Below are 27,143 nucleotides of genomic sequence, written 5' to 3' on the forward strand. Positions count from 1 at the left end.
TAGTAGTAGTAGTATTATATTTAATATCACAAATAAATGCCCTATTACAAACAACATTTACATGCAGTATGTTATTATAAATAGATATGAAGCATATTACAGAATGCATACATTACAAAAATATAGCAATGTACACAGATCATCCATAAATATAATGTCACACTAAAGATCATTCATTAAAAACTACAAAATGAATGATATTTTGTAAACTTGAAGTGAGTTGTATTATATTCAATAAAGCTGGAACAATATTTGCCACTAAGTAAGTAATTATCAAAAGAAGGCACCAAACCGGGAAGGCTATGTAGCACCATCAAGTACGCAAAATAATCAGAGGGCGCTAAATATCACCAAGGATGCCAATACGAGAACAAAAACGCATAAGGCGAACGATATCAAAAGTATCCGAGTCACCAAGAATTCTATCGAGGGACAGGTGACCGCGAGGGGCGGTCGGAAAGCAAGACACACGCTCGTCCTGGAAGTCAGGACATTCAAGAAGGACATGCACGACCGTAAGAGGGACAATGCAACTAGGACAATAAGGAGCAGGGCGGCGCTCCATCAAGTGACCATGGGTTAAGCGAGTATGGCCAATACGCAACCTCGCCAGAGCTGTTTCCCACCGCCGGTTACGGTGGAAGGAGGACGGCCACAAGGAAACACAACATTTAAGAGTACGTAGCTTGTTACCAGTAACAGACAACCAAGAAGCCTGCCAACGGGTAAGGACTGAGGAATGGATAACCGGGTAAAAGTCGGAATACGGAATGCCTTTGCGAGAGATGGGACAAGAGCGGACAGCTTCCTTGGCAGCAGCATCCGCACGCTCATTTAAAGACACACCAATATGGCTGGGAACCCAACATATAAAGATAAAAAACTAGCGTTGAATGTAATGAAATGCCATTTTCTGAGTGAGCCCGGAGGCTACCCAAAGCTTACTGGGTTGATATGTATGTATTACCGTGGCATCAGTCGATAAAGTTCTTGGGAGTTCTTGCCTACCAGGGACTATGAGCCAGAACCTGGCCTCCCTCTAGAGAGGCTAGGGGGGAGCAATGGCCTATGGAAACCCCCATGTATTTAGAAGCATTCCATATCTGCCATCTTGAGGTTATCTTGAGATGATTTCGGGGCTTTTTTAGTGTCCCCGCGGCCCGGTCCTCGACCAGGCCTCCACCCCCAGGAAGCAGCCCGTGACAGCTGACTAACACCCAGGTACCTATTTTACTGCTAGGTAACAGGGGCATAGGGTGAAAGAAACTCTGCCCATTGTTTCTCGCCGGTGCCTGGGATCGAACCCAGGACCACAGGATCACAAGTCCAGCGTGCTGTCCGCTCGGTCGACCGGGGGTTGGCACCATAAAAGGTAGTTTTTTTTTTTTTTTGGAGATATATACAAGAGTTGTTACATTCTTGTACAGCCACTAGTACGCGTAGCGTTTCGGGTAAGTCCTTAATCCTATGGTCCCTGGAATACGATTCCCTGCTGCGAAGAATCGTTTTTTCATCCAAGTACACATTTTACTGTTGCGTTAAACAGAGGCTACAGTTAAGGAATTGCGCCCAGTAAATCCTCCCCGGCCAGGATACGAACCCATAGTTATCACAAAAACAAACCCCCACATGGTAAAAAAAATTAATTATTGCTACCCTAAGACTGAACACAAAAAAGAACTCCCCAATTCTAAAACAAGCAAACGTCACACCCCGCTGTTGTGTCGCTCATCCGCGCAGCCCCACCAACTCCGAGAGGGGGGAGGAAGGGGGGCCCCAGACCTGCGCCGGCTGCTCCAACAATCAGTTCAGAGGCCGAGTATCAAAAACTAAGCAAAAATCTGCTGACCAGAGGGAGGGAGGGTGTCAGGAAGCCTCTGGGGCTTACCCAGAAAATGGCATTTCATTACATTCAACTCTGGTTTTCTGTGGGGAGCCCCTACAGCTCTCCAGAGCTACCTAACCAAAGAAAAGTGAAAAGAGGGGCTTACCCGGGAGGCGGCTGCCACTTGCTTCTTAACTCAAAGTCGAGACAACTGGCTGCAACCTGTGACCTAAAGCGACATACACCCAACTAGGGCCAGGTAACAGGTGGCCAGGACCCTCTTTGACCTTCAAAATCCTAGTGCAAACTTACAAACGTCATGGGCACAAGGATAGACTGGAGGCTAGCTGGACCGAATAACCCTGCGGACAACCTGGGAGACTCGAGCTCTGGAACAAGGAACAAGGGAAACCAAGTCAACCCAAAGTGCATCCCCGGCCACAGAGGCCGTGGCGCACAAGTAATGGAGAAGAGTCGCAACCAGACACCACATGATGCACCTCCGGCCCAACCAACCAAGCACCCAAAACCCAAGGGCCCCACTAGAAAGCAGCCGACTCGTTCTTCGCCAGAAAAAGAGACTGCTGCAACCGAACAAACATCCACCAGAACCAAAAGAGCAGAAACCCCTGTGCAGAAGGAGAGCATGAAGCTCCCCAACGGAGGAATGAACCGAGACAGGCCGTTTCAGATATGAACGCCCGCCCCCCCACCCACCCAGATATGAACTGCATGGAGAGTCAAATCCCGAGAATCCAGTAGACGAATCACTCAAAGTGACCAGCCCCAAAGAGCCAAGGACCAAAGAGAACCCCTGCAGTTCAGGCAATGAACCACCAGAGTACAGTCTGAATGGAGCCGGATGGTTGAACCCCAAGCGACAGCCAAACAGCTGTGAACTCCCACATCGTGCTCTGAGCCCGCTGGAAGGACGGTCCCCACAGACCCTGGCCAGTTTGGTAAGCGCTGGTCACAACGCCCAAGCCGAGAGACGAAGCATCTGTGAACACAAAGAGCGAGGGCTCCGGTAGGCACCAAGGCACTGAACACCGAAGAGGAAGCTGGCGATGCAGTAACCGACGCAAGGCAACCAGAGGCCGAACCTAGCGATCACGAGATGGGCGAAAGGGACAGCCCCGAAGAAACCAGAACAGCCGCCAAAGCCAAACCCGACCCGGTTGGTAAACTAGCACGGCAAAGTTCAGACTCTCGCAACTGCCGAGTGACCCGGGAGCCCCCAAAACAGTTGAAGGCGGGACTGCAGCTGCAGCAACACATCCAGAGGGAGAGACAAGGAAGCAGTCCAAGAGAGAAAGAACCACTCTCCTGGTGAGCAGACATGCAAACCGACTGGAAGCCCACACCAGCCAGTCATCGAGGTAGGCCAGAACCCGAACCCCTAACAGACGCAGACTTAATACTCCGGGAAGACGTGTGAACATGCGAGGTGACAGATTCAGGCCAAACGGATGGCAACGAAAACGGAAAGCCTGACGCCCCACCACAAAACCTAACCAGTCAATGAACCCCGGATGAATCGGGACGTGGCAATATGCGTCCCAGAGGTTCAAGAAAAGCCAGACCTGAGACAGGGTGGTCATCCAAAAGGAGGGGCAATAGATCCAGGGGATTCATACGGGAAAAGTCCAGAATAAACCTCAGATCCACACAGTCCCATTTTTGGACTGGGAACAGGCAGAAAACCCACCTGAGAGATGTGGACATTTCGACCACACCCAAGCGTACCCACTCCAAGATGGCCTGACAGAGTGCAGGGAAAGAGGCCTATCCTGCACATGGAGCTGCACAACGGCGACTTCTATAGGAAGCACAAGCATGCATTAAGGCACTCAAACTTGCCCGCCAGGTAAACCTGTACAACGGAAGAAATCTCCTGCCAATCAAGTGTGCGGATCTAACAAAACCCATGCCACGCGCCCAATGAAAAGAAAGGGCAGTCCGCCAGCCAGGAAGACTCCCGTATCTTGTAATGCACCCAAAAGGGAAAAGTCGACCCGAACTCAAAAGACGACGGCTCCATCACCGAGGCATAATCCGGGTCTCGCAGGAGGTACACAGCGATGGCCTCCCAGAACCTCCCTAGGTGAGATTCAAGAAGCCGAAAACTTTCGGAAGGAAGGAACCGAAGAACTCAAGTGAACCCGGAACCAAACACGAGGAGGAACCAGCGCAATAGGCCATTACTTCCCTAGCCTCTCTAGAGAGGGGACAGGTTCTGGCTCGTGGTCCCCGGTATGCAAGAACTCCATCAACTGTCTAATACATACATATCAGCCCGGTAAGCTCCAGGAAGCAATAGGGGCTCCCCACAGAAAACAGGTACAGTATAACCCTAATTGTTAAACTATTGTCATACGACATTAGCCACCGCGTTGTGGGGTACCAATCCACAAACAAGAAAGATCAACATATTTTAGGAACCTAACATGGCACTGACTGACTCTACATCATAAACAATAACACCTCCAAAAAGCCTGCCTTGACAAAGATAAAACTCAATAAGACCAACAGTATTAGTGAACAAGACACTGCTTTACAGCACAGGAATCGGCTCTACCATACCAATATTGCACTACCATACTAACCTTTCTCTACCACACCAGCTACACATTTCATCAACCTTCTGCTACCATACTAGTCTTTACACCTCACCAACATTCCATTGCTACACCATCCCCCCCCCCCCCACTACACCAACCTTCTACTACCATACCAATCAACCAACATTCCATTACCACAATTAATCCATTTTTCATTCACTACATAGCACTTTGTGATTCTAACTACACTAGAAAAACATTTCCAACCTCAGCTATGCAATACCTTATTTAACATTCATTTTTCATCCATCCTTTTCATTCAACAAATGTTTGTTGTTATCACAGTCGCCGTTGATCTCATCAATGGTCATCAGTATAGTTTATATTCTATACTTACTGATAATACTAATACATTATCTACTACTTCTACTACTACTAATAATAATAATATTTAACAAATCCATAGGAGCCGTGATGAAGGTTCGAACCTATGCACTGGATGTTCCCAGACGTATGCTCTAGTTGACTGTGTTACAACATTGGGGTAATTTTGTGAAACCACGGTTCAGCTTCAGAGGAAGCCTTGGGATTCTTGTGGGTGCAGTAGTAGTACCTCAGGTTGCGATTCTTTTACCATGTGGTTTAGCCGACTAGAGCATGCATCTGGCAACACCCAGTGCATAGGTTCAAACCCTCATCACGGCTCCTATAGATTTGTTTACCGATATATCACGATAATGTGATTTCTCTGCGTTACCATCACTAATAATGGTAATGTCATCTCACAGACATAATGATATAGGATAAAAACCAACACTTGTGTATTGATGAAATTTATGTAAGTTATTTACACCAAGTCTTTCACACTCTCCTGAGTGCTTTATCAAGGTCTAAGTGTGTGATTAGGAAGAGACTTGTATCTTAATGTCTAAGGAGGCTATGTTCTCCTAGGTCCAGTCCTCTTATTCTTCTTGACCGCCTAACCATGTCACCTCTATTCCCGACTGGCAATGTACCTGCAGTAATGCCTTCCATGGAAATATGGTCACGTACCCTTTCTGTAATCCTGCTATTCTGGGAACTGGAATTGTTTTAATTGAGGTGTTCAACTGAATGCTAGCCATCGTAACTCTTCATATCCCAAGGAGCATGGCTAATGGGATTGCTTTCATTTATCCATTTATTGACATCTAATTTTAATTCACTCAACCATTTTCCTAGTAAAGCCATCCTCTGAAGTAAAGTTTTTGTTACCAAATGAAAGCATTCAGAGTATTTATTAGTACCTCTTCCACTACCCTTCTGGTTCTAATATTATTACTTTTATAGATCATTTCACACTTCTTAAAATTAATATTGTGATCTTGATCCCAATTATGGCTATCTACCATAATTTATCCCAACTATGGTCTCTACAGCACTGTTACCAGCCATAATTCTACATGCTTGCTCATCTTCTTCAATTGTGATCTTCAGTTAACCCCACATTAGACTTTATTACAATCTCTACAAGGTAATATATGAATTAGATCTCAATAAATGGATGAATGAAAGCAGTCCCATTAGCTATGCTCCTTTGAATATAACCCTAATTGTTAATGGAGAGGGTTACGATGGCTAGCATCTAGATGAACACCTTAATTAATAACGACTCCAGTTCCCAGAATAGCAGGATTACAGAAAGGATACATGACCATAGTTCCGTGAAAGGCATTACCACAAGCACATAGCCAGTCTGGAATAGAGGTGACATGCTCTGGCGGTCAAGAAGAATAAGAGCACTAGACTCAAGATAGCAGCATCATTAGACGTTGAGATGTACGTCTCATCCTAACCACACACTCTGACATTGATAAAGCACTCAGGAGAGTGCAAAAGACTTGGTGTAAATTCCTTACATAAATTTCACAAATACACAAGTGTGGGATTTTATCAAATAATAATAATAATAATAATAATAATAATACAGTAACAACAACAATAATAATATTTGTCATTTCAAAATAACTGCAGCCATTGCAGCCAGATCAATATGACATTCAGTGCAACTAAGCTATATACAGTAATTATATACCAAGTGTGTCAGTTAAATAATGTATAATTATAATTCCCAGGCTAAGATTTCCATAGCTATCACAAAGTAAAGCTTATTATATCCACTTTTAACTAATATTACAGTATTATCAGTCAATTCTAAACCACTTTACAGTACATCCACTCAAAGTAATACAGTACTTTTAAAGTTAATTATACAATTTATCTTCAACAATTATTTACTTGCTATATTTAAATACAGTAGTCATATTTCCTTTTATGCAAAAACATATTAAACCATGATTTATCTAAAATCAACTCACCTTAGATCTATAATACAAATGTAAGTAATGAGGGAACTTTGGAAACAAGTGACACATACAAACTTGTGTATCATCAACTAGGAATAAGACCCCGTATAAAGCAGTTATAAACAATACATTCTAAAAGTACTAGTATAGTCCTCTTACATAAATGCAGGGTTCAAACAAAGGTGTGGGGGGGGGGCGGGGCTACAATACTAGTTACAGTACTTTTCAACCAATAATCACATGCTAGAATTTTCTTGTTATGGTGTGATTTGTAGCCCAATAATTGGTGTCGTGGATGAACTATACCAATGGCCAATGGCTGCAGGAGCAACTGAGGGGTCTTTCATCAGAAAAATTTTAAATTTAAATTTTCAACAATATAAAGACAAATTTCTCCTTATTGTTAATTTTAATTTTGATTTTTTCTGAGATAACACCCCTTAGTCATTTCCATAGCCAAAACCCATGTGGTTTAGCCAGGACATCAATTATTGCTCTATTAATTACCACGCCATAACAAGACTACCCGCCCGCCACTGTATGTCTGCACCGAACATCACAGTAGGGAAGATGATGGCAGCCCTCAATGTCTAATTTCCACTCTATTCACTTGCCACCTGTGCAGAGACAGGTCTTCAGGCAAGTAGTGTGCTGTGCTATACTTAGCCCTGCTGTTCTTGGGGACTTTTTTGTCAGTGTATGAGGCCCACCTTTGTGTTGGGAAGCTGCTTTATTCCCATTTTTGGTTGAAGTATGATGCCTCCTTGGGTTCACTTTGGGTCCAGTTCAGGGACTGTGTCTGAACAAGATCTGTGTCCTGAGTTTAGGCCCACCATATCCTGGGTACATATGATGTCTCTGCCTTGTCATGGCTTGTGGACAACCCAGTCCTTTTGCCAGACTTCAGTAGTGAACAAAAAGAAGGTGTCATTTGTTAACATTCCTGTTATGTACTCCTGTCCTGCCTTGTGAGGTGTGGAGTTAAACAACCCCATGTCCAGATTTCTTCTCTTGTCCTTTACTTTGCTTGCTGTAAACTTTAAGTCTGACTCATAATTGGCTGATATGGTTCAGAGCATCGCTTCCCAGGAGCTCTTCGCTACTGTTCGGAGCTTACTTCTCTGGGGGTTGTGGTGTTTGCAGCATTGTTCTCTGATTTTTCAACAGAGCCCCGGAAGCACCTCAAGGTAACCTCAAGATAGCCTTGTCTGAGAGCAGACTGTCCTCAACCTGGACAGTCTGCTCTCCAGGTTGAGGACAACACACTGGAATCCACTTACCTAATTCACTGCTGCTGTCCATTTCCTTTTCTGCATTTTTTCCTAAGGAGGATGTGCTGTAGGTTCTGAACTCTGCACATACCAACCCATCCTCCTGTCTTGATACTACAGTACTTTTTGTAACTATGTGGACAATTGTACACACATAGACATAATAGACAGATAGTAGAATTTAGTGCTATTCACTTTATGGTCTTGAAAAATAAAGATAAAACCAAGCTTAATATTCTAAGGCCTAGTGTAACATACATGTACTATATTAGGCCTCAGTGTGTATTGGGCCAAGGAAGGTTAGGTTAAGTTTTCTTTGCAACATCAGTACAAAAACTTTTCTGGTTTGTCAAAATTCAGTAGAACTGATTTCAACTTTCTAGTGTCCTTTCATGTCAATATATATGTACGATGGTCCTCATCATTACTGTAAGTACAGTACTACCTAATCAGGATGGGCTAGCGCACACAGCCTTCCAGGCACTCCACTGTGTATTAGTTAAAGCAAACCCCACAAGCATAAAAGAAACACATGTTTGGAACTCGATAGATTGATTGTCTTCAAAATATAGCAAGAAGTTACCAAACTGACATGGGTGGAATCATACCAAACAGCACTACAGGACTTTGAGATAACCAGAAATGAAGAAAGAAGGTATTTGCTGGAGCTGGACAACTAAGGCGGTGGGGATCATATTAGATGTAACCATGGTTACTAAGAGCAGCAGAAACCTTGTCCTGGCTGCTTATTTTGAGATCTAACAAGTCACTGGAAAAAGGAGAACTACCAGAGAGCTGAAAGACAGCTAATGTTGCACCAATATAAAAAATGGAAACATACTGCAGGCATTAAACTACTAGCATATCATGCAAGATGATGGAAAAATAATTAGAAAGAGGGTAGTAGAACATTGGTGCATGTTAATTCTCACAAAATTGAGATAAGGTAGGAGTGATGGAGAAAACACTCCAATGGATAAAGATGTACCTCTGCAACAGAAGGACAATGAGAGAAGAAGAGACCTCAGAGTGGTGGGATGTTACCAGTGGCATCCCATAGGGGTCAGTACTGGGGTCAATTCTATTTCTTATCTATGTTAACAACCTAACATTAAGTGATCACCTACCAGTGATCAAATTTCTTCTTCTTAATGTTTGTTGAAGATGCACAAATTATGAGAGGAATAAAGACAATGGTAGACTGCAAGAAACTACAGGATGATTTGGGGAAGAAAAAAAAATGGTCCCCTCAAGTAGCTACTAGACCTAAATTCAAGCATGTGCAAAGTAATGAAGCCGAGTGTTAGGAACTAGATGACAACATGAGGTACCACTTGGGAGGAATTATGCTCCTGAACTCAGACAGAGAAAACAACTTGGAGGTTGATATTACACTAATCCTGTCGCCAGACACCCACATCAAATATTATCAGCTGTACTGCATCTGGAAGGTTGGCCAACATAAGAACTGCCTTTAGGAATATGAACAAAAAGAGTCTTTCAGAACCTTGTTTATCATTTATGTCAGACCAATTCTGGAATATATAGCACCAGAGTGGAGTCCTTATCTCATTAAACATGAAACAATGCTGAAGAAAGTTCAGAGGTATGCATCGGATTAGTCCCAGAGCTGAGAGGTATATGAAGACTGAAATAGTTAAGACTCGTGTAGCAAGAACAGAGGAGAAGAAACAGGGGAGACATGATCACTATATTCAAAGTACAGTACTCAGGGGAATATGGCAGATAAGGACACTACTGTATTACACATGAGTAGCACATTAGAAAGATTTTTTTCACCGTCAGGATAGTGAACAAATCTAATGTGCTACAAAGTGAAATGGTAAAGGTCAACACCATTCACAGCTTTAAATTGTGATATTGACAGCCCGATATGCTCTAGAACACATACATTAGTCGATTATGGATTGAGAGGAGGGAGCAAAGGGCTATTGTGCACTCCCTTCGCTCACCCTGTCCCCACAAGTGTAACTAAGTGAGCAGCTAGCCCTAGGTTCCTCATTCTCCAGGGAGATATAAGGGTTCTGTTTCCTAGGTTGTTCATGTATGTAATCCCCCTTCCTCATCCACCTCCTGGTAAGTGGGCTCAGTGATTGCCTGGTACCAGCAGATTTTGGCAAGGCTACTTTCATGGGTCCTGCTAACTCTTTTATGAGGGAGCAGTCTGGGAACAGTCTGTGCACCTTTTGAAATATGTGTAAAACAACCATATTTGGACTCTTCGGATGGTGATCCAAACTCTATGTTGAATCCAGTTGCTGCAAATGCCTTCCCTACTTTTTCTTGTGACCTGCCCCTTTGAGAGAACCAGATACTGCTCCCCACTCCGGGTAGATCAGCATGGGTTTCAAAGGCCTGGCATGATCCTAAGGCTTAGCAGTACCAGTGCTCAAATACTTAGGAGATACTGAGGAGGGACTTTCCAGAAAAGCTAACTTCTCACCAGTAAGTTTTGCTCTTGGTAATAGTATAATTTCAATGTAAAAATACAAAAGTAGCTGCAATATGAAATAAATACCTATAACACTGCAGTTTTGTGAGTATTAGCCTTGACAAGTTAGGTAGCATGCTTAGGTTAAAATGTTTCTGCTTAGACAAAGCAAATGTAATTTTTATAATATAAAATATCAAATCATGAGAACAGGCTGGAGTAACACCCACCAGAAGAGAAGGCTAGCAATATACATAAAATATATCAGTAATCGTACTGTCTTAAATTATGACCCATTTGCAACAAAATACTTTTGTGCATTCTTCTATCACATGCTTTGCACAAAGGAAATTTTATGCTCTATGCTACATCCCAAAGTGGTAAAAGTACGTCAATCCTAATTTAAAATATAACAAACATTCTATCTCATCAAACAGAATGAATTAGTAACTCTGCATCACATTCTTTGGGGTACAGGAATAAATTACATCTAAAGCTCATGTACAGTAAAGTATCGTCAATACATTGAACATGTACAGTATGTCACATCTTTATGCTATCATCTTATAATGCAGTTTTTATTACATCTAAAACTAAATATATTGTATGACTCACCTTGCCTTTATTGTATGACTCACCTTGCCTTTATTGTATGGCTCGCTTTGCCTTTATTGTATGGCTTGCCTTGCCTTTATTGTATGGCTCGCCTAGCCTTTATTGTATGGCTCACCTTGCCTTTATTGTATGGCTCACCTTTCCTTTATTGTATGGCTCACCTTGCCTTTATTGTATGGCTCACCTTGCCTTTATTGTATGGCTCACCTTGCCTTTATTGTATGGCTCGCCTTGCCTTTATTGTATGGCTCACCTTGTGCTAATGCACAAAATATTGCAGGTGATCTACATTAAGTACTGTATTTAGTTTGTCTACCATGATACTTGTATAGATTGTATTTTGATCATTATCAATATTCTTTGCATCATACCGTCAATGATCTGAAATATTCTATCCCTTCCGTAACCTTTATTAAATTCCTAAGATGTGACACACTAATTCTACTTAAAGGTTCTCCAACCAATTCTTGTTTGGTATCATCAGTCTCTCCCTAATAAGTATGGAATGACTCATTAAATAGCCTTCAAATCTTATTTCTACATCAGCACCTTTCCCTAGTGACTAGTTTGCATTTAATACCAAACCAACTAAACTCTTGAAGAACATCCCTGAAAATTCTCAACACACTTCTAAGCCTCCGGATAAGCTTGATAGCCCATGTAGTGGTAGAGGAAGCGGTGGGCTGGAGAGTAGGGTTGGATTTGGTGTGGTACGCTATGAGAGGGAAGGTTTTGCAAGTCTCCAAGATTATTGTCACACATTACTGAACCATGTGTCTGAGGCCTGCTGAAATGATATACTGTATGGAGAAATTCAGTGGTTAGTATTTTCTACAGCACAATTATTAAATGTTAATGTAAAGTTTCCATTTAAAATTCTACTTTACACAAAAATATTACACAATGATTTTTCTAATTGATCACTATATTTCCCCAACATATCTATACAGTATTTTGAACATTGCATAATATATATGAAGTAATATTCTGGACATTTTTTAAAATCCTTTGTAACCCAAAACTTTGTCATTATCAATTCAACAGAATCCAGTCATACAAACATACAAACCAAATCTTGCTGCAAGAAAATAAGACAAAGCACCACCCAAGATAAAGCAGACTGAAAAGGATTCACCCCAAGAATAACATCAAACAACTAAGAGAAGACAATGCTAGTAAAAAAACAGTTTTTGTTAATGGCACTAGAAAAGTAAAGCTACCATAAAGTCTTCAGTAAATATAATCCTAATAGGGCATAACATCAGCAGTATATGGGAAGTTAGCAAACATAAGAATGTCATTTAAGAATCTAAACAAGGAGGCTTTCATGACCATACACACACTGTTTAAGTGAGACCATTATTTGAGTTAGCAGCACCATAATGGAACCCACACCTTGTGAAGATTCAACAGGAACTTGAGAAAGTTCAGAGCTTTACAACTAGATTAGTACCAGAACTGAAAGGGTTCAGCTATGAGGACAGCTTGAGGGAACTAACCCTCACTACCTTATGGGAAAAGAAGAAACAGAGGGGTGATATGATAACTACATATAAGATCATGAGGGGACTAAAGTGGATAAATGAAGCCCATTTGAATTAAAAGAGGTAGGACAAGGGGACATCGGTTGAAGCTGGACATGCACCCAGTTAAAGAGATGTAAGGAAGTTCCCATTTCCTGTATGGGTGGTAGGCAAGTGGAATGCATTAAATGAAGAGGTTGCTGAAGCCAATTCCATCCACAATTTTAAAAAGAAATATGATGAAAACAATGTTGAGAAGGGGTCATTTGCATGCCAGGTATGAATGCCTAGAAAGCAGAACATAAAGAGCTAGGTCTCACTGACCCATAGTCATTGCTAGGTAAGGAGAGGTAAGCACAGACAGACTTGTATACAATACATACTGTGGGTGGAGATACTGGTGAGCATACAAGTGGCTGAATGACCCATCCTCCTCACTCTCACTTACTCTGCTCCCAGTCCGGGCCATTGGCTCCAGAATTGGTGGGTATGACAGAAGCTATGGAATAAAGAGTGGAATGTGACACACTATACAAGATATAAAATAAACTGTTTAATGAAAAAATTAATTCTTACATAAGTACACAAGAGCACAGTTTCATTCTCAGAAGTGAACACTTCTGAGTATGAAATACTGTATTAAATAGTACCTGACCTTGACTTTTCAAACTTTATATATATATAACTTACAATTCTTCAAATTGTATGACACATTTTGATGTAAATCATAATTAACTTTTGAATATGTTGTACCCACACACATCCTGTTAACATATCTACACATCCTCTGTTAACATACTCACACGTATACATGTCGGTGTATCAGTCAGTTTAAATTCTTCAGATTACAAATTATATACTGTACTAAACATATGTAGATGACACCTTACAGGAATGAGCTTACCACTGGCTTCTTGACTCTGAAGAAGATAACAGAGATGAGAGTGGGCAGGTACTCCCACAGTAACTGCACAACGATGAACGTGTAGTAGCCATATTCACTGTCACTCAAAAGATCAACCTGAAGTGATATATTTTGTGAAAGATTCAACTCTCAACCAGTATCTTCAGCATGACAAAATTATTAATACTGTATATCATATATGAATAAAATAATCTACAGAATGCCTATTTGCCCATGCAACGCAGCTCCATACTTTATATTGTGTAGCCAACTGATTATATTCATATACCATGTACTTCACTTCTCTGGGTGTGAGCAAAAACTTCATGTAGGTACAGTAAATTATTTATTAATAAATGACATGGGAAATGTTTAACTTTGAACAAAAGGTTTTTGCCAAAATTTTCAGTGTATATTTTTTGAATATGAACAATTTACAAGGTGCACTTAAATTTAAGTGGGTAACCCTTTAACACGGTAATAAGTATTTTGGACAGTAGGTAATATTTATATACAAGATATTATTATTATTATTATTATTATTATTATTTGCCACAGTAAATCTTCCTCTAAGATTTCCATCTCCTCATCTCTCTATCGGCTACTTAATGCCCTTGCCTCCCTCATCTCATCACAATCGACTTGATAATGGTCCAGGACGGACCGAAACATCATCGTCTCTTCAATTTCTAGTGTGTGGTTTGATCAACATTTTTCAGACACGTTATTGATGCATCAATCTTTGATCCACCAATCTTTCCCTAGTAGCTTACTTGCAGGTTCTGTAACCCTGGGGTCCTATTTTTTTATGGGATCTGTTTAAAATTTATGGAAGATTGACTGCGAATATTGCATTGACTAGGGTGTCACTTAGAATGTCCCCCCTCTCCAAGGTCAGCATTGCCGGGTTTACAAGAAAGAATTTCTACATATTAAAATAATTTTGGAAAACTTCAAAAGTTATTTACAATAATACATATTCCAAAGATAAGGTGCATTACCTGGTCAGTGTCATACACCCAGTCAATATTGGGCACAAGGGCCAGGATGTTGGCGACAGTTCGACACAAGTAGAGCGTCACAACCAGTATGCCCACACTGCGTGCCCCGGTTTGAGTCATATCCTGGACAAAAAAGAATGAACAAAATTATACTTCCACAGCATGAGACACACCCATCCATGTTATCCATCATATTCCAAATTAATGGTAATGAGCACAATCAGTACATATCAAACCTCACCCATACCTCAGTTTCTAGAAGAAGTCGAACCTCAGCAGTTTTTGCCACCTGTACAATCAAGTATGCCAAGGCAGCGGCCATTGCAATGAACATCAGACCATTGATAATAACTCGAATGTAAATTACATATGGCACAACCCCTGGTAGTTTGGCAAGGAGCAGCTTGGGACTAGGAAGACCAGCATCTGATGGGGCTAGTGACAGGGAAAACAAAACAGTATGGTAAACCAGGGTTTTTTTGAGTCAAGTTAATACATGTAATAACGATAATTTAAAGATTTAGTTGTATGGATAGAGATGCAGGTACCAAGGGAACAAGACGGGAATAAAAAAAATTTATGTTGATGCTAAGGTAACATTGATTATGAATCTGAACAAGTAAGATCATTATTACACACTACATTGTCTAATTTAGTGTTAAATAAAAGACTACAGTATTAAGGGTAAGATTTATTCAGAGTTTGAGTAATTAATTGTTATCCGCTATAAGAGCAAAGAACATCAAGAGATCCTGCAAATAAATATTTTTATTAAAATACAGTATACAGTAGTACTGTACAGTACATCAATGACATAAAATCAAGCTTTAAATGTAACAAAATTCCCTGGTCTGGTGGAGTCCTTGGTAGGTTCCTGGGCTAAACACTGCTGGAGCCAAGCTTTAGGCAGATGCAGCAGGCCTCCCAGATCTACCCTTACCTACTGAAAGTCATGACCAGAATTTGGATCTCTCTTTGAGGTAAGGGGAAGAGGGACGATTAGTAGTAGGCATCCATGAATCCTATGGGGTTATGGTGTAACACGGGTTGTCGTTCCTCTCTCTACTTATCTTCCTTCTACTCCCCCTACCCGTATTCTTACTTTTTATTCTCTACCAAGGGACTCCAAAACTTTTACCAAAGCCAACTCCACGCCACGTGGTCCTAAGACGATAGACCGACTTAGGATTCTACACCCAGTATGACGTGACCTAGGCTCTGAGCAAAACCCTAGAGTCGCCTCTACGCTGCCACCACCAGACCAGCAACACAGAGCAATGATCGAGGTCTGGATCGATCACGCTAATTAATCAACCTTGGGGCTTGATCCCCACTCGATGACCGTGGAAACTTAAGAGTGTGAAATTAATTACACGGGAATGATTCGATGTTAGAATCGATGTTAGAATCGGCGCCCAATCCAACTCTACCTCGTGTGGACCACGTGACCAGGACAAGTATACACATAAAACACATGGAAATAATAAAAATGCAATTTACTAACAAATTTAATTTATTAAAAGAAAACTAAAACAAAAATCTAAATATGTTCACTCCCTGTCACTTTAACACTCCCTACTTGACCTGAGTGGCAATGAAGACTATTCTATAAATAACCATAGCAACTATACCTCTATGTTTTACCAGCTAAAGATGTTGGGCTGGTCTCGGGGAGAGGTAAGATGTTTGACCTCTCCCAGCTGCTCCTGTTTCCACACTGATTGTCCTCGTCTGATCTAGCCCAGACTAGAACATTGTATCCTTCCGCCTAGTCAAAGTTTTACCAAGTTACTAGCCAGGTTTAAGTTATAACAATTAACCTCTGTTGTACTTAATTGATCCAGACTGGTTGAATTATTTTACTGAAATTAAATTACACAAACATCTAACGGCAAAGCTGTTCCCGATCCCCCAAAAATGGATAATTGAACTTTGAGAAATAGTAGACCTGTCAACCCTGATGACCTATGACCGCCGGTCACTCCGCCTTACAAGTTAGATCTGATTCGTGACGTCACTGATGGTGACTTAAACTCAATAATTAGAATCCTCTTGATGTTGTACCCAGTACTATTATACAATACAATTTTAATACAAAATGAATAAAGGCTAATTTCTCAAAATTACTGAATACTATAGGATGATTCATTATACGCAGCTATGAACAAAGCGTTGGTTATTTCCACCGCGAATTCCCCTGGGGTCAGGTCCCCAGGTCACCATGCGGGCTCAGCTTCCCATTCTCTTTTGTCGATAAACCACTCTGGATAATTCTTACAACAGCCTAGTTTGTTACAATGGAGTTATGCCCTTGGTGTCTGGTTGGGTGCAACGTCTGCTGTGGCTGTGAAGTCCAACCCGAGAACGGCAGTCCCGATAGCAATGAGTGCAGATAAACTCCAAAGTGGTTGTGTCTGTCAGTGGTTGAGACTTTCTCCACGGTCTCTTTTCCTCCGCCTGCCTCTTCAGTTCTCCCTCGAATTGCTGGAGTCCCTTCCGCACTTTGCATTTCCAGGCAGATCTGTCCGCAGCTGCTGCCTCCCAAGTGTTGATGTCGATGTTCAGCTACTTGAGGTCGCGTTTGCGGGCATCTTTGAAAAGCAGCTAGGATCCAGGTGGCCTCTTTCCTGATGCCAGTTCTCCACATAAGAGGTCCTTCGGTATGCGGCCATCTTCCATGAGTGTGACGGGTGGGCAACCAATTTTGGCCAGAATCTTAAAAAGTCCGTCCCTGCTCACGAGGTCGACGGCCTTTGTAAAATCAATGAAGGCGATGTACAGGGCTTTTCTCTGTTCCCAGCACTTTTCTTGAAGCTGTCTCGGGGAGAATACCATGTCAGCGGTAGACCTCTCGGCTCTGAAACCACACTGTGATTCTGGGTACATTCTTTCAGCAAGAATCTGGGCGCCTAACCAAAACGACCTTGGTGAAGAGTTTGACGATGACGCTAAAAAGGGAGATGTTGCGATAGCTGTTGTAATCGCTTCTGTCACCTTTATTTTTGTAGAGAGTGATGATGTTTGTATCTCATTTCTAGTGGCACCGAGCCTTCCCTCCAGCACTGGCACAGATATTCATGAAGCTCAGTTTTAAGTGTTCCTCAAGCGCACTTGAGAACTTCAGGCGGAATGCCGCCATCTCCAGGGGCCTTCCCTGAGGAAGGTGAATCCTGTGCTTTCTCATCTTCTTCCACAGTCGGTTCAAGATCAAGTTCTTCCATGGTGGGCAGGAACTCGATTGCATCCAGGGCCTCTACGCTGACCAAGTTCTCTCTGGAGTAGTTTAGAGTAATGTTCCACCCAGCGATTCATCTGCTGATCACGGTCTTTAATGATCTCTCCGATGGCTGACTTTAGAGGAGCTGTCTTGTTTTGTGTGTAGGGCCTATTGCCTGTTTGATCCATTCATACACTGCCTCTTATGTTGCCAACAGTGGCCGAAGTCTGGATGCTGGAACAAAGTCGGAGCCAGTAAGCTCCGTTACTCGTTAGCACAGCGTCCTGCAGCTTATTGAACTCTACTGCGGGCAGTATGGAGGGCCTGTAGGTTCCTTTCTGAAGGCAGGTTCTTGTAGCCTGAGAAAGCTCATCTCTTTTCCTCTATGAGGGGTAACAGTTCCTCTGCACTGGCCTCGAACCAGTTGTTACAACCCTTGGTTCAAGATTGGCACTCTGCAAGGTACCAGGATCGTAGCGCCACTATTTTCCACATGAATTAGGGACCATTCACTTAAGTATTTTTAGTGATAGGCCCTGAATGTCTTGGATTTTGTGTGGGATTTTGGCCAGTTAAATTATAGAGTATTAATAGATAGGCTGGGTTTTTGAAGGAGTGAAATATCTAACAATCTAAAATTTCAAGAGGACTGAAACCTAAAATTGGAAAATGGCGGTCTCTGTTTCCCCTGCCAGACGCAGGAGCATCTTTATGCTCACAGAGTTGGTATCCTCTGTGATATTTTAATGTTAGTGTATTGTACAGCTCGGATATTAGTTATACTTAGAACTGATTAGTGGCAATTAAATATTTGTATTGGAGAATAAGTAATTGTTACTGTACGAACAACCGCTGGTGAGGGAGGTTCTTCTCTAACTGACAATGACACGGATCGGTCTTGGCTGTGTGATCCCCTCTCTTTTACCTCCTTCCTTCCACTCTCCTTATTTTTTTAAATAACAAGATAAACACACATCTAATTGTTACCATGCCACTAGTTGTTCTAAGTGCAAATTGTGTGTACTAACCTAATTGTACTCACCTAGTTGTGCTTGCGGGGGTTAAGCTCTGGCTCTTTGGTCCTGCCTCTCAACTGTCAATCAACTGGTGTACAGATTCCTGAGCCTACTCTCCTTTCTTTCTTGGCTTTCATTTGATTAGCATCTCATGCTGAATAATGTCACCTCATATTGTTTGGAACTGGCAGTGCTTCTGAGGCTTGCATTTAGGGTCAATACTACCTCAGCTGTTTTACAAGCTGTTTTACAAGCTGTCTTGCACCTTGTTTCACCTCAGTCCTGCTCATGAACCACCTGAGCATTGGTCTCTGAACCGTGTTCTTGTGTTTCTTTCTACTTCTCGTTTTACAGTGTTCCCTTCGGTCTACGATTCTTTCTGTAGGTCATCGTTTTTTGTTTCTCTTGCCTCCAGTTGTCAGGTTGGAGAGCTTCATGCTCTCCTTCAGAGGCAGCTTTTTTTCTTCTTTTGGTCCTGGTGGGTGTTTTGTTTGTTTGCAGCAAGCTGCTTTTCTGGTGAAGAACCTATCGTTTGGCTTCCGGTGGGTTCTTTTGGTTGATGCATTGATGCTTCATGAATTCGGTCAGGGGTGCAGCATGTGTTGTGTCCAGTGGCGGCTCCCTGTCGCTACTTTTGTGACACCGATTCTGCTTTGGTAGATGCCTGTTTCAGGCGCACTGAACACCAGGACAAGTGCTTATACTTTTTTGTTGATTCTTATCTGTTTTAGGTCCCTGATCTGATCCGAGCCTTCTGTTGCTGTGTCTAGGGCCAGATTCTGGCCTGGCTCGCCACAGGGCATGATGCAATTCCCCCAAGGTATAGCAGACACAGCATCATAGATAAAGTAAGCTAATGAGTGCCCACCAGAAAAATGCATTCATTACATTCAATACTTGACTTTTGCTTCAGGTCTTATTTGTCCATCTTGGGGTTTATCCTACATGATCTTGTGAAACAGCTTTCTATCATTATCTCAAGGTTTCTAGTCATAGACTATCTCCTTGTCTCTCTTCCAAAATCATTACACATTCTTTCAGGCACATGGGTAGTTTACAGTGGCTCACTGGGGTCTCTTGCGTCTTTTTGCTCTGTACCTTCAGCACTTTGTGTCGTCAACCAGGGTTTATACTAGTACCTCCCTAACACTAGTATTATACAATACAAAAAGATCCTTGCTATACAGAGGCAGAATTTCTTCCTTCCCTGACTAACATACACCTGTACAATAGAACAACTTGCCTTAATGGTTATCCAGCTGAAATAGTCTAGAAAATAGCTTTCATTCATAATCACGTAATGCCTGATATTTTTAACATACTTTGAAATATCAGTTTTGTGTATATTAACACATAAGATATTGCAGCATTTATACATATAGCAGTCAGTCAGTCAGTCTACAGATTCATATCAGCATATCAGAATCATAAAGAGATATGATATACTTACCAGGTATCTGATGCTCAGCTTCTTTGATAAGAATAGCACATGTCAGGTTGGTCACGAACACAACCAGATTTGCCACTGCAACCCCTACTGTGTGCCCAGATATTGTTCTGAAAACAAATGCAAAAAATAAGCACTTCATCTCTGCACCTTTTTTAATTCATTTCTTGGTGATAAAAATACAAGATTTTTACTCATAAAAAAATGAATCTGGATAAAATGTATTTTTAAGTTAATATATTTGAGTGTGTGGAACAGGATTAATTCAATTTACATTACATTTTTGGGAACGGATTAAATTAGTACACAGAGGTACCACTGTATATATAACCTGGTAGATCTGCATGCTATATGTATAGAACACAATACATAAACACACACGTCTGTCTTTACTTGCCTCCACCTTGTTGGTTGGTACCGCTCCTCAATACTTTCCACAATCTGTAATTTTTTTCAATGTTGATTATGCATATTTAACATTATGTATAGTCTTGCCTCACTATGTATAGTCTTGCTTCACTACATACAATGTATCATCTTGCCTCACCATATACATGCTATGTATAGTCTTGACTCACTATATACATATAATATTATGTATAATCTAGTCTCTCCATACTCATGTTTTTCTATGACAGTTCCACACCTCAGCCACTTTACTTGTCCTGATCATCTAAACCCACACAGTACTGTACCATACTCATCTATAACCAAATTAGTAATTTACTATAATCATTGTAACCAAACAATATTGTGCTATTACCATTATGACCAAACAGTACTGTACTATAATCATCTATATTTATTTATTTATTTATTTATATACAAGAAGGTACATTGGGATTGTGAGGATACATAGCATAGTAATTACATTCTTGTAAAGCCACTAGTACGCACAGCATTTCGGGCAGAATATCCAATCAGTACTATAATTATATATAACCAAGTAGTACTATACTATAATTAAATATAATTATACATTTGAGGGCTCCAGTGGTACAGTCAGGTTCATTCTCGACTGACAATCGAGAATTCCGGGTTTGAATCCCAGGTGGGAAAGAAATGATTGGGCACATTTCCTTTCACCTAATGCCTCTGTTCACCTATCAGTAAGTAGGTACTCAGGAGTTAGTCACCTTGTTGTGGGGCTGCATCCTGGCCGGGGTAAGTAATTCATCCTGGGGGAGGGGAGGGGGACCGCGATATAAGCTTAACATGTATGAATACACTCTGGCTTCCTGTCCCTCACCACAATGAATTATTATTCAAATGATTTATTATAACCAAACAGTATTATACTATAATTATATATAACTAAACTGTACTAAAGTACAGTATACTCTAATTATATACAGTATTACCAAACAGTACTATAAGAAGTGCTAGGTATATTAAGACTCTATTGCTAAACAAAGATAACACATAAACAGTTCATAAAATAATTATAAATGGTAAACACACATTCATGTCCAGTTATGTGAGGTATGTGATTATAACAGTAATATATAAAATAGAATAAATTTAGTTTTAAAGTCAATTTTGATCTATTGCAGATGAGCATATAATTATTATCCATTAGCCTGATACTGTATTACTTTAGAGGGGGGGTTATATATGCTTAATCATTTAAAGTATAAATGTAAAATTAAGAAGCGGTCATAAACTAGAGTACTGTACTGTTGTTGTTGTTTATGATTCGCTACTTGGAATAAAAAGTTCCAAGTAGCACGGGCTATGGTGAGCCCATAGACTGCCTTTAGTACTGTACCAATATTAACTTAAACTCCTGTAGAGTGAGGTATGACAGGTCTGGCTATCAAAAAATACTTTGATAGCAATGTACATATAACAACAATACTGTATTTTAAATGAAGGTGACGAAATGACCCAATACCTGTGTAAGGGTATAATTAAAATAAATTTTCTGGATGAACCTACGTTGTTTATCAAGGTGGTGTAAACAGTGTTGGTTCAATACAGTGTTTACACCCCTTCGATAAAGGATTTAGGTTCATCTGAAAATTCAGTATAATAATATACACTACTTACACAAGTATTAGGTCTTTTCTTCACCTTCATTCAAACACAACAGTATTGTAGTAAACTTCTTAATATTTTAAACAATACAAATCACCGAATACTAATTTTTATATATATAATACAAGCACAAGGATGAGCTGGACATAGATGTAGAAGAAGAGTGCCAAGTAGAGCAGTGTAACCAACATAGATAGTGGTTCACGGATCACAAGCGCGCTCTCCATCTTTAGTATTTCCAGATGTCAGGCTACAAACACATTATCTGAGGGTCTCTCTTAAGGCATTATTATTTACTGATAAAATATTTCAATGATACTTTTCAATACAATGAGGGCACATGAATTTTCCACTTAAAACATGTCAAAGTTTAAATTTGCTTATTTAACAAACTGAAATCTTTATGATATGTCTTCACTGTAACTATAAAATTCTATACAAGACATTCATTAAAATACAAACTAGTTTTAAAATGGAATAATTAAAGTCTAGTAAAGAAGAAAAACAAACCTGTGAAAAATAAGAAACCAGAAGGCAGAGGACACAGAATTGCAAGTACACAGGCAGAGAAAAGAGGATGAAGTACGCTGCAGTTCCCACGTGACGGGACAGCTCAGGAATGGTCTCATGAATGTTGTCATGCTCCATGTAACAATAGTAGGAGAAGAGTGTCACACGTATCCCAGCCCACATCGCACATGTGTACAAGAGAAACGTTCGATAGCACCTGGGAAGACGAGATAACGAAAGTGAAATTATTCAGATACATGTTATGCACTAAATACATACAGTGGAACCTTGGCTGCCGAATGTCACTCATTACAAATTTTTCTGGTTACGAGCTCAATTACTTCATAAAATTTGAATCGGTTATATGAGCTTTGCCTAGCTTTGCGAGTTTGTAGATACACACATGGGTCGACCGAGTGCGTGGTTCTTGGTGGCATGGGCGGCCGCACTTCAGTTTACGAGTGCCTCCCGTCTAGTGATGATCACGCTTGAAATCTTTGTAAAGAATTTCATTGTTTTTCAGCTTTTTTGGTTTCTAAACATAAAAGTAATTATTATATACCATGCCATGGGTCCCAAGAAAGTCAGTGGTAAGGTTCAACCTAAGAAAACACATGTGAGGATGACCATAGAGGAAAATCAAGTCTCTATGGAAAGGTTCTTTGTGAGACAAACAAACAGTTAGCCACAAGCAGGTCCTAGTGGTATGCAAGCAAAACGTAGGAGAGTGTACCCCAGAGAAGTCATCACTGCCTGATGTTATAATGGAAGGGGACTTCCCTTCCAAACACTAGCACCCCTCCTTCTCTTCACCCCCCCCCCCCCTCCTCACCGTCTTCCATATGCCAACAAGAGTCATCAATAAAGGTAAGCTATAACTTGTACATACTATAGTACAAAATATTTGTGTGTATTATGAATTAAATGCATTTTGAAGTTTTTATTTTTGAGAGTGTGGAAGGGATTAATTCAATTTACATTAATTCTTATGGGAAAATTCATTTCAGTTTGCGAATTTTTGGTTTACGAGCCATCTCTGGAAATGGATTAAATTCGAAAACCAAGGTGCCACTGTAGTTAAATATAGTTGCAACTACAGCTAATTGAGATAATCATTGCATTCAACACTAATCAGTCTTGCACTACTTTAGCAAACTAACTCTCTTAATCTGTACCTTACTTCTAACTCTCTAAAAAATGTTATCATACATCACAGCTGTATACAAAGAAAATATGAATAAAACATAGTGAAAAAATTCCTGAAACAATGTATGCATACCATCGTTTGTGACCATATACAAGCACAAGGATGAGCTGAACATAGATGTAGAAGAAGAGTGCCAAGTAGAGCAGTGTAACCGACATAGTTAGCGGTTCACGGATCACAAGCGAGCTCTCCATCTTTAGTATTTCCAGATGTCAGATTACAAACACATTATCTGAAGGTCTCTCTTATGGCATAATGCCGACACCACAAGCCTGAGTAAAGAAGATACCACAAAGCAGTCATAATAACAGTTATTTCACCTGAAATTATTAAATATAATTATATATGATTAAATGACCAGGTTACTTTCTAAGATCATCCTAGTAAAGACATACAATATTAGGTTATCCATGATTACTTACAGGAAATCTGTAAACTATGCAAAAATATATTACTTTTGAATTTTAAATATTTTATAAAATACATTAACATCTTGTATTCTGAATAACAAAGTTATTACCTGGAAATTTACAAATATTAAATACTGAATATTAATTAGCAAATTATCTTCAAACAAAATCACTTTTATTATGGTACAGTATAAGAAAAGAACTTTGGTGCTTCCAAGTCATATTAAACTAAGAAGCTGCTGCAGTGCTATAACATCATGCAGATATTTTTAACAAAATAATTTTTGCAAAATCTGTGTAAGTGGGGAAGATATGGAAGCCACTGAGGCAGTGGAAAGTAGAGCCCAATGAGTATATGCAAGTGTAGGTAGAAACCGCTGGAGTACTGGGAGTATTATACAGAAAGTGCTGAAGAATGAATGGTACAGTTTGCTTTAAAATTACAAATGAAAGATATAAACCAGAGGTACTAGCAGTAGAAGGTACACCTTATTTATTTATGTAAACAAGAATTCATGAATTCTTGTATAGCCACTGGCAAGCATAGCGTTTCGGGCAAGTCATTAATCATAATATTCCCCGGAATACGACCCGCCAAATCGTTTAACAACCAGGTACCCATTTTACTGTTGGGTGAACTGAGGCTACAGTTAAAGATTGGCGCCCAGTCAATACCAGCCCAGTATACAAACCCAGGCCAAAGCACTCGCGAAACGCCAGGCGAGTGTCTTACCACTACCCCACAGGAACTGCAGGTAGATGCCGTGCTCTATAAAACCAATGCTGAGGGTGCTGTAGCACTGTGAACAGGAAGTAGCGAGTAATAAAGCACTTCAGTGGGGCAGACCTCAGGTACAGACCTTGCGAGCGACAGTCCTCGTCTTAGTGACACTTGCAGTTTGCTTCAGGTTGCCCTCAACGCCTTGTTTACCATCGATGTTCACTTCTCACCCAGCTGGTGGCGACGACACCGTCGTCGGCGACTCCCGCCCCTCTTGTCGTACTGCATGACTTACCAGGACACCGTCGTACACTCCCGCCCATCTTGTCGTACTGCATGACTTACCAGGACACCGTCGTACACTCCCGCCCATCTTGTCGTACTGCATGACTTACCAGGACACCGTCGTACACTCCCGCCCATCTTGTCGTACTGCATGACTTACCAGGACACCGTCGTACACTCCCGCCCATCTTGTCGTACTGCATGACTTACCAGGACACCGTCGTACACTCCCGCCCATCTTGTCGTACTGCATGACTTACCAGGACACCGTCGTACACTCCCGCCCATCTTGTCGTACTGCATGACTTACCAGGACACCGTCGTACACTCCCGCCCCTCTTGTCGTACTGCATGACTTACCAGGACACCGTCGTACACTCCCGCCCATCTTGTCGTACTGCATGACTTACCAGGACACCGTCGTACACTCCCGCCCCTCTTGTCGTACTGCATGACTTACCAGGACACCGTCGTACACTCCCGCCCCTCTTGTCGTACTGCATGACTCACCAGGACACCGCCGTACACCCCCGCCCCTCTTGTCGTACTGCATGACTCACCAGGACACCGCCGTACACCCCGCCCCTCTTGTCGTACTGCATGACTCACCAGGACACCGTCGTACACTCCCGCCCCTCTTGTCGTACTGCATGACTCACCAGGACACCGTCGTACACTCCCGCCCCTCTTGTCGTACTGCATGACTCACCAGGACACCGTCGTACACTCCCGCCCCTCTTGTCGTACTGCATGACTCACCAGGACACCGCCGTACACCCCCGCCCCTCTTGTCGTACTGCATGACTCACCAGGACACCGCCGTACACCCCCGCCCCTCTTGTCGTACTGCATGACTCACCAGGACACCGTCGTACACTCCCGCCCATCTGGTCGTACTGCATGACTCACCAGGACACCGTCGTACACTCCCGCCCATCTGGTCGTACTGCATGACTTACCAGGACACCGTCGTACACTCCCCTATATGCCAATTACTGAAAACGGCGATGGGTCATATCTTGCCCAAACCCCCCTGCAGTTTTAAAAATATCTGAAATGTCGGAAATTTGACTCCTGAGCGTGATTTTTGAGCCGAATTCTGACTCTCTGCACCTATTTTCATTTTCAAACTACAACTTTTTATACCGAAAATATGCCAATTACTGAAAACAGCGAAGGGTCATATTTTGCCCAAACCCCCCTGCAGTTTTCAAAATATCTGAAATGTCCGAAATTTGACTCCTGAGCGTGATTTTTGAGCCGAATTCTGACTCTCTGCACCTATTTTCATTTTCAAATTACGACTTTTTACACCGAAAATATGCCAATTACTGAAAACGGCGATGGGTCATATTTTGCCCAAACCCCCCTGCAGTTTTCAAAATATCTGAAATGTCGGAAATTTGACTCCTGAGTGTGATTTTTGACCCGAATTCTCACTTTCTGCACCTATTTTCATTTTCAAATTACGACTTTTTATACCGAAAATATGCCAATTACTGAAAACGGCGATGGGTCATATTTTGCCCAAATCCCCCTGCAGTTTTCAAAATATCTGAAATGTCGGAAATTTGAATCGTGAGCGTGGTTTTTGAGCCGAATTCTGACTCTTTGCACCTATTTTCATTTTCAAATTACGACTTTTTATACCGAAAATATGCCAATTACTGAAAACGGCGATGGGTCATATTTTGCCCAAACCCCCCTGCAGTTTTCAAAATATCTGAAATGTCGGAAACTTGACTCCTGAGTGTGATTTTTGAGCCGAATTCTGACTCTCTGCACCTATTTTCATT

At 41.3% G+C, this 27,143-nt stretch overlaps 1 protein-coding gene across 1 annotated transcript; it reads right to left on the reverse strand.

Annotated features, from left to right (window-relative positions):
* Positions 1-25,364, reverse strand: LOC123762997 (G protein-coupled receptor 137Ba-like). The gene is given in 11 exon segments (XM_045749891.2): positions 1-11,826; positions 11,828-11,869; positions 12,976-13,091; positions 13,497-13,613; positions 14,498-14,620; positions 14,745-14,932; positions 20,181-20,287; positions 20,575-20,618; positions 22,725-22,941; positions 24,004-24,203; positions 25,202-25,364. Coding segments are annotated over 10 exon segments (1,203 nt in total). The 5' UTR covers positions 24,126-24,203; positions 25,202-25,364; the 3' UTR covers positions 1-11,699.
* Positions 25,365-27,143: the final 1,779 nt, after the last annotated feature.

This window comes from Procambarus clarkii, chromosome 47, assembly GCF_040958095.1.
Source record: "Procambarus clarkii isolate CNS0578487 chromosome 47, FALCON_Pclarkii_2.0, whole genome shotgun sequence".
NCBI lineage: Eukaryota > Metazoa > Arthropoda > Malacostraca > Decapoda > Cambaridae > Procambarus > Procambarus clarkii.